The sequence below is a fragment of the Halichoerus grypus genome, chromosome 12 (genome assembly GCF_964656455.1).
Source record: "Halichoerus grypus chromosome 12, mHalGry1.hap1.1, whole genome shotgun sequence".
Taxonomy (NCBI): Eukaryota; Metazoa; Chordata; class Mammalia; order Carnivora; family Phocidae; genus Halichoerus; species Halichoerus grypus.
In genome coordinates, this window is record NC_135723.1 from 94,037,707 (window position 1) to 94,051,389 (window position 13,683).

At 38.8% G+C, this 13,683-nt stretch overlaps 1 protein-coding gene across 1 annotated transcript in view; it reads left to right on the forward strand.

The window, feature by feature from the left end:
* The first annotated feature begins 1,901 nt into the window (after window positions 1-1,901).
* The window catches only part of LOC118547750 (putative inactive serine protease 58), a 46,107-nt gene continuing 34,325 nt past the window's right edge, over window positions 1,902-13,683 (forward strand). Inside the window, exons 1-3 of the mRNA XM_078059833.1 lie at window positions 1,902-1,924; window positions 2,027-2,271; window positions 3,068-3,204. Of these exons, the coding sequence (XP_077915959.1) occupies window positions 1,902-1,924; window positions 2,027-2,271; window positions 3,068-3,204 (405 nt within the window). The remainder of the gene's footprint in view (window positions 1,925-2,026; window positions 2,272-3,067; window positions 3,205-13,683) is intronic.

Genomic DNA, 13,683 nt, shown 5'->3' on the forward strand with positions numbered 1-13,683 from the left:
TGATAGGGGTCATTAAGTGATCTCTAATTTAGAAAGACAAGGGAGAAAGAATCTTAACATGAAGGTTTCTTCCCTTTCTGTTCTAATGTATCTGTCAAATGAACAATCTTGCTCTTGTCAAAAGTTCCTCCCAGTGGCCACTGAAATTTCATATTATTCTGGAGGAATTATGCCAATTGGAGAGATATCATATGAATTTAAACACAAAGGGACCATGTGTTTGGTACAGAGAACCAAATAGACTGAGATGATCTAATGAGAAGTGCAACAGTCAGTAAAAACAACTTGGCCAAAGACCAGTCATTCCCACCTGGGGGCCCAGCAAAATCCTTCACTGCAAGCAGATGAAACAAAGTATGACAGTTCTCAGGAACACAGCAAAACTAAGGAAAGTCCTTATAAAGTCTAATGTCTTGTAAAAGTGACCCAAAGCAAAATTTGTCTAAAGGATGTTGCTCTAATGAGAACTTTTAAACTTGTCAGTCCTTGGGCTTGGCTCAAGGATGAATTTATCAGGAATTACCAGACAGGGTGGCCGCCTTGGGTGGGTCAGTCAGTTAAGCATCTGACTCTTGATTTTGGCTGAGGTCATGATCTCAGGGTTGTGGGATCAAGCCCCGTGTGGGACTCAGTGCAGAGTCTGCTTGTCCCTTCCCCTTCCCCACCCCAGATAATTCCTGAAGGCACCATTCACATTATAGTCTATGTGAATGGCAACCCATTGGCTTGTAGAATGCACAATCTGCATTCCTGTCCTATCTCTTTATTTTTATTTTAATTTTTAAAAAATGTTTTATTTATTTATTCATGAGAGTCAGAGAGAGAGAGAGAGAGGCAGAGAGAGAAGCAGGCTTCCCACCGAGCAGGGAGCCCGATGCAGGGCTTGATCGCAGGACCCCGGGATCATGACCTGAGCCAAAGGCAGATGCTTAACCATCTGAGCCACCCAGGCGCCCCTTTATTTTAATTTTTTAAGTATTTATTTATTTTGGAGAAGGAGAGCATGAGTGCGAGTGGGGGGTGGGGAAGGGGAAGGGACAAGCAGACTGCACTGAGTCCCACACGGGGCTTGATCCCACAACCCTGAGATCATGACCTCAGCCAAAATCAAGAGTCAGATGCTTAACTGACTGACCCACCCAAGGTGGCCACCCTGTCTTATCTCTTTAGACTTTATATTATAACTCTCTACAAGGTGACAAAGACAGACTGAGAGACATATGGTACCGTTGTTAGGAAACAATATAATCTTAGCATTTGGGAGCTCAGCAAAACAATCGGTGCTCAGTACCAATGTGGTACTTACCTCACTCTTGTGGTTGGAGAAATACCTGAGTAGGAGACTCAGGGGCCTCACTGGAGTGCCCTGTTCTGAATTTAGAGTCTTGAGCCATGTTAGTGAGTGGATCTCAACTGGATCTCAGTGGAACATCTAGGATTTTTGACTATTGTTTTCCCAAAGGACCACCAGAAAACCCTGTTAATCCAGCAGTTTTGATAGACATGAGTAGAGCATAGTATATTCAGATGATTCTCCTTAGCTTTAGAATATTTAAACTCTCAAAGCTGTTACTCACTTCCTCTGTACAATTTCACATTTCCTATTCCCCTCAACTCCCAAAGGAGCCTCCCTAACAAAACCTACTAGTCTCATAAAAGCCTTGACTATCCATTTACATCCTTCTTTCTACTGTTTCTAGGTCTTGAATTGGAGCTTCTCTCTAGAATTATTCTAAGAGTAGAGTCTAAGCCATTGCATTGCTTAATTCCTGAAGGCACCATTCACATTATAGTCTATGTGAATGGCAACCCATTGGCTTGTACAATGCACAATCTGCATGACCACATGTGGCAGCTACACATAAAGGATTAAGTGCGTAAAAATGAGAGGAAAAGGCTAAATGGGTTACCATAGAAGGAAACTGTGTGTGTGTGTGTGTGTGTGTGTGTGTGTGTGTGTGTGTGTGTGTGTGGTTAGCCTTGGGATCTGGGAGTATTAATCTTTTTTCTCTTTTTCATTTTTCAGAGATCTTCAGATCATCTTTTATGGCAGTTCCACAAATCTTCGAGACTTTACTGGGGAGATTGTACCTTATGAGAGGATCATTATTCACCCAAACTTCACTGTTACCTCTCCTAAAGATGACCTCATGCTGATAAAGCTGCCTCTACCTTTTACCTTCTCCACCAAAATTTTTCAGTTGCCTACTCTCAAGAATGCAGTTAAAGATTGCTTGATTCACACTTGGTTAGACAACAAAGACTTTATTGGTGAGTGACTATCAAAAAGAAGAGTTAGTTCTTGGATATATTCACATCTTTAGGATCTCTAAGGAATTAGGGGAAGGAATTGGAACTTATAGGGCTAGTGCCAGATTTCTAAGCACATGTGTAAAGCTAGAAACGGAACAACAGTATTGGCTTTCTAGAGTAGAAGTGATCTTAATTAGGGCTTTGGGAATCAAATCCTAAATCAAGGTGTTGTGTGAATGTATCACATTGGCACACACCACAGGGGGTAGAATCTGAGGTCTGTGTTTGAGTATTGATTCTAACATTCATTATAGGTTTATGAACAAATTCTTTCACTTCTTGAATCTTAATTTGCAAATTGATAAGAATCATATTTTCCCTTTACTTAATAGGAGTGATATTGTTATCATTTACAACAACGGTAGTAACTACCATTTGTCGGTCACTACTTATGTACCAGGCATGAAGCATCCTATACATATTATATAGTCATCATCACATATCATGTAGATAAGTTTCCTTGGGATTTATATCTTATAAGACAGGAAACTAAGACTCAGGGAAATTAGTTATTCAAGATCATGAACTTGGCAATGGCAGAGCTTGGGTTCAGATCTTGTTTGATGTGTGGAGTGTCTTTTCAGCAACCACCCCTTGATCCTGATCATCTGTCAGAGATGATAAATTGAGCAGGAGGATGTGTTTGATCCATGGTCGTTCATTCTTACTGAGAGGAAGCCCTGAAGGAGGAGGAGGCAGGGTGCCTTATGGAAAGGCAAACAGGAATCAAAGTCTCCTTATTTCTTGTGCTTAGGAAATTCAAACCATAAGCTGCAAAGAGTCAAGATTCAATTGAGCTCTAATATAAACTGCAAAAAATTACTGGGTGAAAAACTCCTTGAAGACATGTTCTGTATAGGACCCATGCTAGGAAGCCAAGAGCCCTGCAAGGTAAGTCTTCTTACCTCATTTGCCTCTAAGCTCAGTCTCTACTCTTTGGGTCTCTCATCCTTCTTCAAGGGGCTGGATTTTTCAGTCAGGCTAGGAGTTCAGAGAGTAAGGTGGCTGAAGAATGATGACTCTTTCTTCTCCACCCTGTGATAGAGATGAAAGAAATAGATTTTGGGATGGAAAGCTATCTTCCAGCTACTGCTTGGAAATATCTGTGTAGGGATGACTGGGAGGTGTAGGGGTCATTAGTCAATGGAAAGAAGCTTTCATACTGTATTCTTGTATCTTGGACCCCTTTGCATGGCAAATGTAGCTTTCATTTTTGCTCAGGTGTTGAGGAAATCTCAGGCAGGAAGGAATTTCTGATCCTCTACTCTATCTGGCAGGTGGTCACAGCTGCACCAGCCATATGTGGCGGTGAATTACGAGGAATTTTGTCTTGGGAAGCTGGATGTATTCTAACAGGATACACTGTTGTCTTCACTGACCTACACAGCTACATTCCATGGATCAAGAACATTATGTCTACAAAATAAGCTGATATAGAGCTCCATTGACACCCTTACCTCCGAGCTGATCCACAGCAACCATATTATGTATCTCAGTCCCAGTCTTTCCTAGAATCTAGGCTTGATTGGAGTTCCAAAAGAGATCGTTGACTCCTGGGTGTTGGCATGACTCTAGTCTCTTTAACTGCTTCTTTGCTTATTCCTAACTCATGACTTTTTATAACATTGAAAACATGAGTGCTGGTCAGGAAGTGGAATTCACCCAGGAATCTTTTTGGATTCTACCAACTCAGGTATTTCTGTTAAAATACACTCTGCTTTATCTTAATGCAAAAAACAAGTGGAAATGAGGGATAATAACTACCAGGAGTCTATTTGGGCAAAGTGTAACCATATAGCTGAGCAATAATTTGCCAAAAGTTGGTCAGATGATTAGTAATTTTTCTAATGACCAAGTGTCTTCTGTGTAAATGTGTGTGTGTGTGTGTGTGTGTGTATGGGTGGTTGTAGTTAGTTCCCATTAGTTACTTAAAAGATCTATAGAATTCAGATTTGCTTAGGTTTACTGAGACCACCCAAAGGTCATTGTAATATTTGGAATAAATAAGGATTTCTGTATTTTGAACAAAAGCTGTAATGCATGTTCATAAATGATAGGATGGGATTTTTTCCAATACATTTTCCTTCTGGTTTACTGCTTTTTATTTAAAATCACACATACTTGCTTAAAGGGGCACAAACTGGTGGAGTTCATGAGGATTTTGCCTTGGACCTTTCATACATGCCCCTGAATACACCTTCTATATGGTGCATGCACTCATGAGCACACACTTTCATCCACAAACACACTCAGAAGACGCTTGTTATTCCAAAAATGTGTTTTCCACATACTATTTTTCATTAATCCATGAGAGATTAAACTGATTTTAAACTAAAACCTATCCATTTTCATATAAAATATTGAACATTCAAGAAATTTGTCTCTGAAATGTGAAATGCATTTTTGTTTTGCCCCTTCCTGTGAATTATTGGGATTTCTTAAAATTCAAATTGCTATCCAGTTGATTAAATCACCTATTTTTACAGATTCACAAAACCAAAACATTTTACTTTTTAAGACTCTCATGGGGATCAGAGATAATGTGGGAAGTGCATTGTATGCAGAGAAACAATGTAGGAATTAGCAGCGGTTACTAATTTTGACAGTTTCCACCTCTTTCACCCTTTTGTTGCCTAGTTAATTCCTGCTACTCCTGGTTGCTAACAATCCTTTTCATCCTTGCCATATCCCAAGTTGTGTATTGTCATCAGCCAACTGAACTAGTTGCAAGCAAACTTTTTACTGGGGTGATCTTCCTAACAACCTACCCTGAGTCCTGTTCTCTGTTTTCTGGCCTCATGCTTACAGATCTTACTTTCTCCATTCCACTGTCATTGTTCCAGCCTGAGTCAGGTGTTTTAATTACAAGCCTTTTCTTATTGATTGGGTCATAAATTCTTCAATTTTGGGGTCTTTTTACTTCTTAGTATCTTCTGGACTTGAGTTTTTTATGTATGAGTTACCTTCTATCTTTCTCATCTCATTCCTCAATTTGAAACAGAAAAGGTAAGTCTATGTATCCAGCTGTCTGTCTTATCTACTATCATCTATCTATCTGTTTATCTATCTATCTATCTATCATCATCTATCTATCTATCTTTCTATCTATCTATCTATCTATCTATCTATCTATCTATCTATCATCATCTGTCTATCATCTATCATCTATCTATCTATCTATCTATCTATCATCTATCTACCATCTATATATCTATCATCATCTATCTATTATCTATCTATCATCTATCTATCTACCATCTATATATCTATCATCATCTATCTATTATCTATCATCTATCTATCTATCTATCTATCTATCTATCTATCTATCTATCTATCATCTAATCATCATCTCATCACCATCTGTGTATCTAACTGAGCCAGGACTGTTTATCACACTAATTTTTGGAGTGTGTGAATACTTTTCTAATTATCCTATCAATTTCACCTAAACTCCAATCCTGTATATGATTGATTCCAAAGACTTTTGACTTTTTTCTTTTCTTTCTTTCTTTTTCTTTTTTCCTTCTTCCTTCCTTCCTTCCTTCCTTCCTTCCTCTCTCTCTCTCTCTTTCTTTCTTTCTTTCTTTCTTTCTTTCTTTCTTTCTTTCTTTCTTTCTTTCTTTCTTTCTTTCTTTCTTTTCTTTCTTTCTTTCTTTTCTTCTTTCACTATTCTCCATTTTAAGTTAGTCTACTAAGAATTTCAGGTATCACATCCACCTTCCTCTCCTGACATGCCGACCAACAACTGCTCATTTTCTTTCTGGTTCCTTTTTCTGTTTACATGGGCTAGGGCTAATGTTGCATGACCTTCTCTGTACTTTAAATACTTTTCATTTAAATGGATCCCTGATACCAAGCTACAGATTTCAGTACCATAATTGGAGAACACAGGAATGCTTGCCCTGTTTGGTCCAGGGATGGCTTTTCTCTGCACTCTGGTTCCCTATCCTGTCTCCAACCTTATGATTCAGTCATGTCTGACCTTCAGATCAGGAGGATGGGGATCACCTCTTGGGTACATAATTTTATTTATATAGTACTTCAAAGATCCCTTCTAAACTCATGTGTATATGTTACATATTTGGCTTTTATTTACCCCTCAGTGTGATTATAGGTCTTCATTTCTATTGGTTCCCTGCATTAACTCTTGTAAGCTCACCATATTTATTACACATACTTGCCTACCATTTACATGCTTCTGACATCACAACTTTTCTTCCTCAGTCCATGTCCTTCTTTGGAAATACGTAGGGGATTAATACTCAGTTTCAGTAGACTGTGATTCAGTTCTTAGCCTAGAATTAACAAACTGTAAATTTGGAAAATCAATGAGCTTTGGTTTTTAGATTTGCTTTATCTATAAACAAAAGAGTTAGACCTGATGATCTCAGTGGTGGACACTGACTGCCCTCCCAGCGTCCACTCCACCCCTCCTCTGTTAGGTCACAGTCATGCTCTAGGGTGTGGTCTGCATTGACAAACTTATCAGTGAACTCCCTGAGTTTGGTTTGGGGATGGATGCATGATGCACTTTGGCTTATTAAACATCAGTCCCTCTACATTCAGTGTTGAGATAACATTGTAATGAGCTATTGTTGAGACCTTGTTTTGGGCATTGTGGCAGGTGAATGAGACAGAGCAGAGTTGCTGCTGTCACTCGGCAACCAGCAGGGAAGCTGCCTGAGGATGAAGTGCATCCACAGAGAGGTCAAAACAAGAGAATTGCCCAGAAATGTAGCTGAAGTCCTGATAAAACCATTCCAGAATTTAAGTCTTCTCTATGGATATTTTTTAGTTATATAATCCACTATGAAATTCCTCTCAGTGTTTAAGACAACTTGAATTGGGCTTTCCATTGCTATAATTAAAAATATCTCAAGATACAGTTTCCAAAGTTCCTTCTGTCTCTGTCATCAATCTAGACCAATGTGTGCTAAGTGTTTTATATATTCATTCTTATTAATTTTCATGGAATACATGTGGAGTCATTTTTATTAGACACAAACATTCTGCATCTCCTCAGATCTTCTCAACTGCCTCTTTGTTTTCAAAGGCTTTGCCTGTCTCCTTGATCATACTGCTACCACCTTTTTGGGGCTCTGTAAACTGGCTGGAGGCTGAGTTGAAGCTCTCAGCATGGATAGCTCTCATGCCCATAAGCTGAACGTATCCATGCCAAGTTACCACACTACTTTAAAGCTTGTATACAAAGGCACACTTTCAGGCCTTAGTTTGGGTTTTCTGAGTGACTGTTAAGGGGAAGACGGTATCATCATGAAATCTGAGTAGTTATAACCTGGGGTATGAACCTTGACGCATGAGAAATGAGAAGGGGGAGCCAGACAAACTCCCACTGTTCTCGCCCTTCCGTGGGTTGCTCTGAGGTATGGGTTTGTCTCTCTTCTCTCCCTGCAGCTTTGCTTCATGTCTCTCCTTGCCTCACTTCCACTTACTCCTCACCCTTTCTGCCCTGGTTTTGTAACTTTCAAATCATGGCAGGTCTTTAATCCTTGCCTCTGCCTCGAAAGGACCATCTTTATTCTAACAAGGCAACCGAAGTTCAGGGATGAGTTTGTTACTGGTCCACGGACTATCACTGTCCTGATCATACTAGCACTACAAAAGCCTTGGAGTCTTGAGTTCTTTTTGCCATCTCTACCCCATATCTTCTTCCTACAACATGCACTCAGTGCTTGTGGACGTGAGTGGTTGGGAAGATGTCAAAGGGACTTATAATTTATCTATTTATGTATTAAGTAATTTATACTTCATGGCTTGCTTTCTTTAGAGATCGAATTATTTTAAGTTTTTTTTTATTATGTTCAGTTAGCGAGCATATAGTACATCATAAGTTTTTGTTGTAGTGTTCAACGATTCATTAGTTGCATATAACACCCAGTGGTCATCCCAATACGTGCCCTCCTTAATTCCCATCACCCAGTTACCCCCCCACCCCCCTCCCTTCTGTAACCCTCAGTTTGTTTCTCAGAGTCCAGAGTCTCTCATGGTTTGTCTCCCTCTCTGATTTCTTCCCATTCAGTTTTCCCTCCCTTCCCCTGTGGTCCTCTGCTCCATTCCTTATGTTCCACATATGAGTGAAACCATATGATAATTGTCTTTCTCTGCTAGACTTATTTCACTTAGCATAATCCCCTCCAGTTCTATCCATGTCGATGCAAATGGTGGGTATTCATCCTCTCTGATGGCTGAGTAATGTTCCATTGTATATATGTACCACCTCTTCTTTATTCATTCATCTGTTGAAGGGTATCTTGGCTCCTTCCACAGTTTGGCTATTGTGGACATTGCTGCTATAAACATTGGGGTGCATATGCCCCTTATTTTTACTACATCTATATCTTTAGGGTAAATACCTAGTAGTACAATTGCTGGGTCATAGTGTAGCTCTATTTTTAATGTCTTGAGGAACCTCCATACTGTTTTTCAGAGTGGCTGCACCAGTTTGCATTCCCATCAACAGTGTAAGAGGGTTCCCGTTTTCTCCACGTCCTTTCCAACACCTGTTGTTTCCTGCCTTGTTAATTTTTGCCATTCTAACTGGTGTGAGGTGGTACCTCATTGTGGTTTGATCACTGAACAGTACATCAAAAGCTTATGATGTACTATATGTTGACTTAGTGAACATAAAAAGCAAAACAAAAAAATAAATAAAAAGAAAAAAATAATTAACTGTGTGCTGGGGTAAATTATTTAAACCCTCTAAACCTCAGTTTTGTCATTCCAAAAAGGGGGATAATAATAATTAGTGACTAAGGGCTCAGACTATGGAGTTAGGCTGCTGACATTTGCATCCTGGCTTTATTACTTACAACTTATGAGAATCTTGGTTATGTTATATAAACTCTGTCTCACTTTCCTTATATATTAAAATAGAGATAATGCTACTACTACTGCATAGATGAGTTGTGGATTATATATTACATGTTATGTATCTAGTTCTTAAAAGATGGCATAGTACATAGTAAGATCTCCATAAATGTTAGATACTACTTTAGGAATAGGATTGTTGTAGTGGTTGAATGAGATAACCAATGTAAAGCATCTGACACATGATAGGTATGCAATAAATTGAAACCATTACTCGATATTAGATCCCTGAGAAGCACATCACCTCTTTTTTTGCTACCCCAAATTATAATAATTTTGCCTTGGAAATCAGTTTCTATCTTAACTGTATTTTATTTTATTTTTTTTAAAAGATTTTATTTATTTATTTGAGAGAGAGAGAATGAGAGACAGAGAGCATGAGAGGGAGGAGGGTCAGAGGGAGAAGCAGACTCCCTGCCGAGCAGGGAGCCTGATGCGGGACTCGATCCCGGGCCTCCAGGATCATGACCTGAGCCGAAGGCAGTCGCTTAACCAACTGAGCCACCCAGGCGCCCTTAACTGTATTTTATTTACAAAACTTTTGATGTAACTTAATTTTATTGAGGTATAATTAACATACAGTGTTACATTAGTTTCAGGTATACAACACATTGATTCAACAATTCTATACATTACTGAGTGCTCATCATGATAAGTGTAGTCACCAACTATTACTGTACGATATTATTACAGTATTATTCACTGCATTTCCTATGCTGTACTTTTTATCTCCATGACTTTTTATTTTATAATTGTAAGTTTGTACCTCTTAATCCCCTTTACCTTTATCTGTTTCACCCCTCCCCTGCCCACCTCCCCTCTGGCAACCACCAGTTTGATTTCACACATCACCTCTTTTTGAAGGTCACAACACATGTATACATGTATCAAAGAACATTTGGATTCTCAATTGGCAAAACTTTTTAAAAAAATTTTATTATGTTATGTTAGTCACCATACAATACATTATTAGTTTTTGATGTAGTGATCCACAATTCATTGTTTTCGTATAACACCCAGTGCTCCATGCAGTATGTGCCCTCTTTAATACCCATCACCAGGCTAACCCATCCGCTCACCCCCCTCCCCTCTAAAACCCTCAGTTTGTTTCTCAGAATCCATAGTCACTCATGGTTCATCTCTCCCTCCAGTTCACCCCCTTAATTTTTCCCTTCCTTCTCCTAATGTCCTCCATGCTATTCCTTATGTTCCACAAATAAGTGAAACCATATGATAATTGACTTTCTCTGCTTAACTTATTTCACTTAGCATAATCTCCTCCAGTCCCATCCATGTTGATGTAAAAGTTGGGTATTCATCCTTTCTGATGGCTGAGTAATATTCCATTGTATATATGGACCACATCTTCTTTATCTATTCATCTGTTGAAGGGCATCTCGGCTCTATCCACAGTTTGGCTATTGCAGACATTGCTGCAATGAACACTGGGGTGCATATGGCCCTTCTTTTCACTACATCTGTGTCTTTGGGGTAAATACCCAGGAGTGCAATTGCTGGGTCACAGGGTAGCTCTATTTTTAATTTTTTGAGGCACCTCCACACTGTTTTCCAAAGTGGCTGTACCAACTTTCATTCCTACCAACAGTGTAAGAGGGTTCCCCTTTCTCCACAACCTCTCCAACATTTGTTGTTTCTTGCCCTGTCAATTTTTGCCATTCTAACTGGTGTAAGGTGGTATCTCAGTGTGGTTTTGATTTGAATTTCCTTGATGGCTAATGATGATGAACATTTTTTCATGTGTCTGTTAGCCATTTGTATGTCTTCTTTGGAGAAGTGTCTGTTCATGTTCTCTGCCTATTTTTTGACTTGATTATTTGTTTTTTGGATGTTCTGTTTGAGAAGTTCTTTATAGATCTTGGAAATCAGCGCTTTGTCTGTAGTGTCATTTGCAAATATCTTCTCCCATTCTGTGGGTTGCCTGTTTGTTTTGTTGACTGTTTCCTTTGCTGTGCAGAAGCTGTTTATCTTGATGAAGTCCCAAAAGTTCATTTTTGCTTTTGTTTCACTAGCCTTTGGAGATGTATCTTGAAAGAAGTTGCTGTGGCCAATGTTGAAGAGGTTACTGCCTATGTTCTCCTCTAGGATTTTGATGGATTCCTGTCTCACATTGAGGTCTTTCGTCCATTTTGAGTTTATCTTTGTGTATGGTGTTAGAGAATGGTCGAGTTTCATTCTTCTGCATGTGGCTGTCCAATTTTCCCAGCACCATTTATTGAAGAGACTGTCTTTTTTCCATTGCATATTTTTTCCTGCTTTGTCAAAGATTATTTGACCATAGAGTTGAGGGTCCATATCTGGGCTCTCTATTCTGTTCCATTGGTCTATATGTCTGTTTTTGTGCCAGTACCATGCTGTCTTGGTGATCACTGCTTTGTAATACAGCTTGAAATTGGGCAACGTGATGCCCCCAGCTTTGTTTTTCTTTTTCAACATTTCCTTGGTGATTTGGGGTCTTTTCTGGTTCCATACAAATTTTAGGATTGTTTGTTCTAGCACTTTGAAAAATGTTTTGATTGGGATGGCGTTGAAGGTATAGATTGCTCTGGATAGGATAGACATTTTAACAATGTTTATTCTTCCCATCCATGAGCATGGAATATTTTTCCATCTTTTTGTGTCTTCTTCAATTTCTTTCATGAGTGTTCTGTAGTTCCTAGAGTATAGATCCTTTACCTCTTTGGTTAGGTTTATTCAGAGGTATCTTATGGTTTTTGGTGCTATTGTAAATGGAATCATTTCTCTAATTTCTCTTTCTACAGTTGCATTATTAGTGTATAAGAAAGGAACTGATTTCTATGCATTGATTTTGTATCCTGCCACATTACTGAATTGCTGTATGAGTTCTAGTAATTTGGGGGTGGAGTCTTTTGGATTTTCCACATAAAGTATCATGTCATCTGTGGAGAGAGTTTGACTTCTTTGCCAATTTGAATACCTTTTACTTCTTTTTGTTGTCTGATTACTGTTGCTAGGACTTATAGTATTATGTTGAACAATAGTGGCGAGAGTGGGCATCCTTGACGTGTTCTTGATCTTAAGGGAAAGGCTTTCAGCTATTCCCCACTGAGGATGATGTTCACTGTGGGTTTTTCATAGATGGATTTTATGAACTTGAGGACTGTTCCCTCCGTCCCTAACTCTGAAGAGTTTTAATTAGGAAAGGATGTTGTATTTTGTCAAATGCTTTTTCTGCATCAATTGAGAGGACCATATGGTTCTTCTCTCTCCTCTTATTAATGTGTTATCTTGCATTGATTGATTTGCAAATGTTGAACCACCTTTGCATCCTGGGGATAAATCCCACTTGGTCGTGGTGGATGATCCTTTTCATGTATTGTTGGATCCGATTAGCTAGGATTTTGTTGAGAATTTTGGAATCCATATTCATCAGGGATATCGGTCTGAAATTCTCCTTTTTGATAGAGTCTTTGCCTGGTTTGGGGATTAAGGTAATGCTGGCCTCATAGAATGAGTCTGGAAGCTTTCCTTCTGTTTCTATTTTTTGAAACAGCTTCAGTAGAATAGGTATTATTTCTTTGAATGTTTGGTAGAATTCCCCAGGGAGTCCATCAGGCCCTGGACTCTTGTTTTTTGGGTGATCACTGCTTCAATCTCGTTACTGGTTATTGGCCTATTCAGGTTGTCAATTTCTTACTGTTTCAGTCTTGGCAGTTTATAGGTTTCCAGGAAGTCATCCATTTCTTCCAGGTTGCTTAATTTATTGGCATATAGTTGTTGATAATAATTTCTAATAATTGTTTCTATTTCCTTGGTGTTAGTCATGATCTCTCCCCTTTCATTCATAATTTTATTAATTTGGGTCCTTTCTCTTTTCTTTTGGATAAGTCTGGCCAGTGGTTTATCGGTCTTATTAATTCTTTCAAAGAACCAGCTTCTAGTTTCGTTGATCTGATCTACTGTGTTTCTGGCTTCTAATTCATTGATCTCTGCTCTAATCTTAATTATTTCCTCATCTAATGTGTGGCTTAGGCATCGTTTGTTGTTTTTCTCTAGTTCTTTAAGGTGTAAAGTTAGTTGGTGAGTTCGGGATTTTTCTATTTTTTTTTGAGTGAGGCTTAGATGGCTATGTATTTCCCCCTTAGGACTGCCTTTGCAGTATCCCATAGGTTTTGGACCGATGTGTTTTCATTCTCATTGGTTTCCATGAAATGTTTAAGTTCTTCTTTGATTTCCTGGTTGACCCAAACATGAGCAGAGTGGTCTTTAGCTTCCAAGTGTTTGAATTTCTTCCAAATTTTTTCTTGTGATTGAGTTCCAGTTTTAAAGCATTATGGTCTGAGAATATGCAGGGAATAATCTCAGTCTTTTGGTATCAGTTGAGACCTGAGTTGTGAACCAGTATGTGGTCAGTTCTTGAGAAAGTTCCATGTGTGCTTGAGAAGAATGAGTATTCTGTTGTTTTAGTGTGGAATGTTCTATATATATCTATGAGGTCCA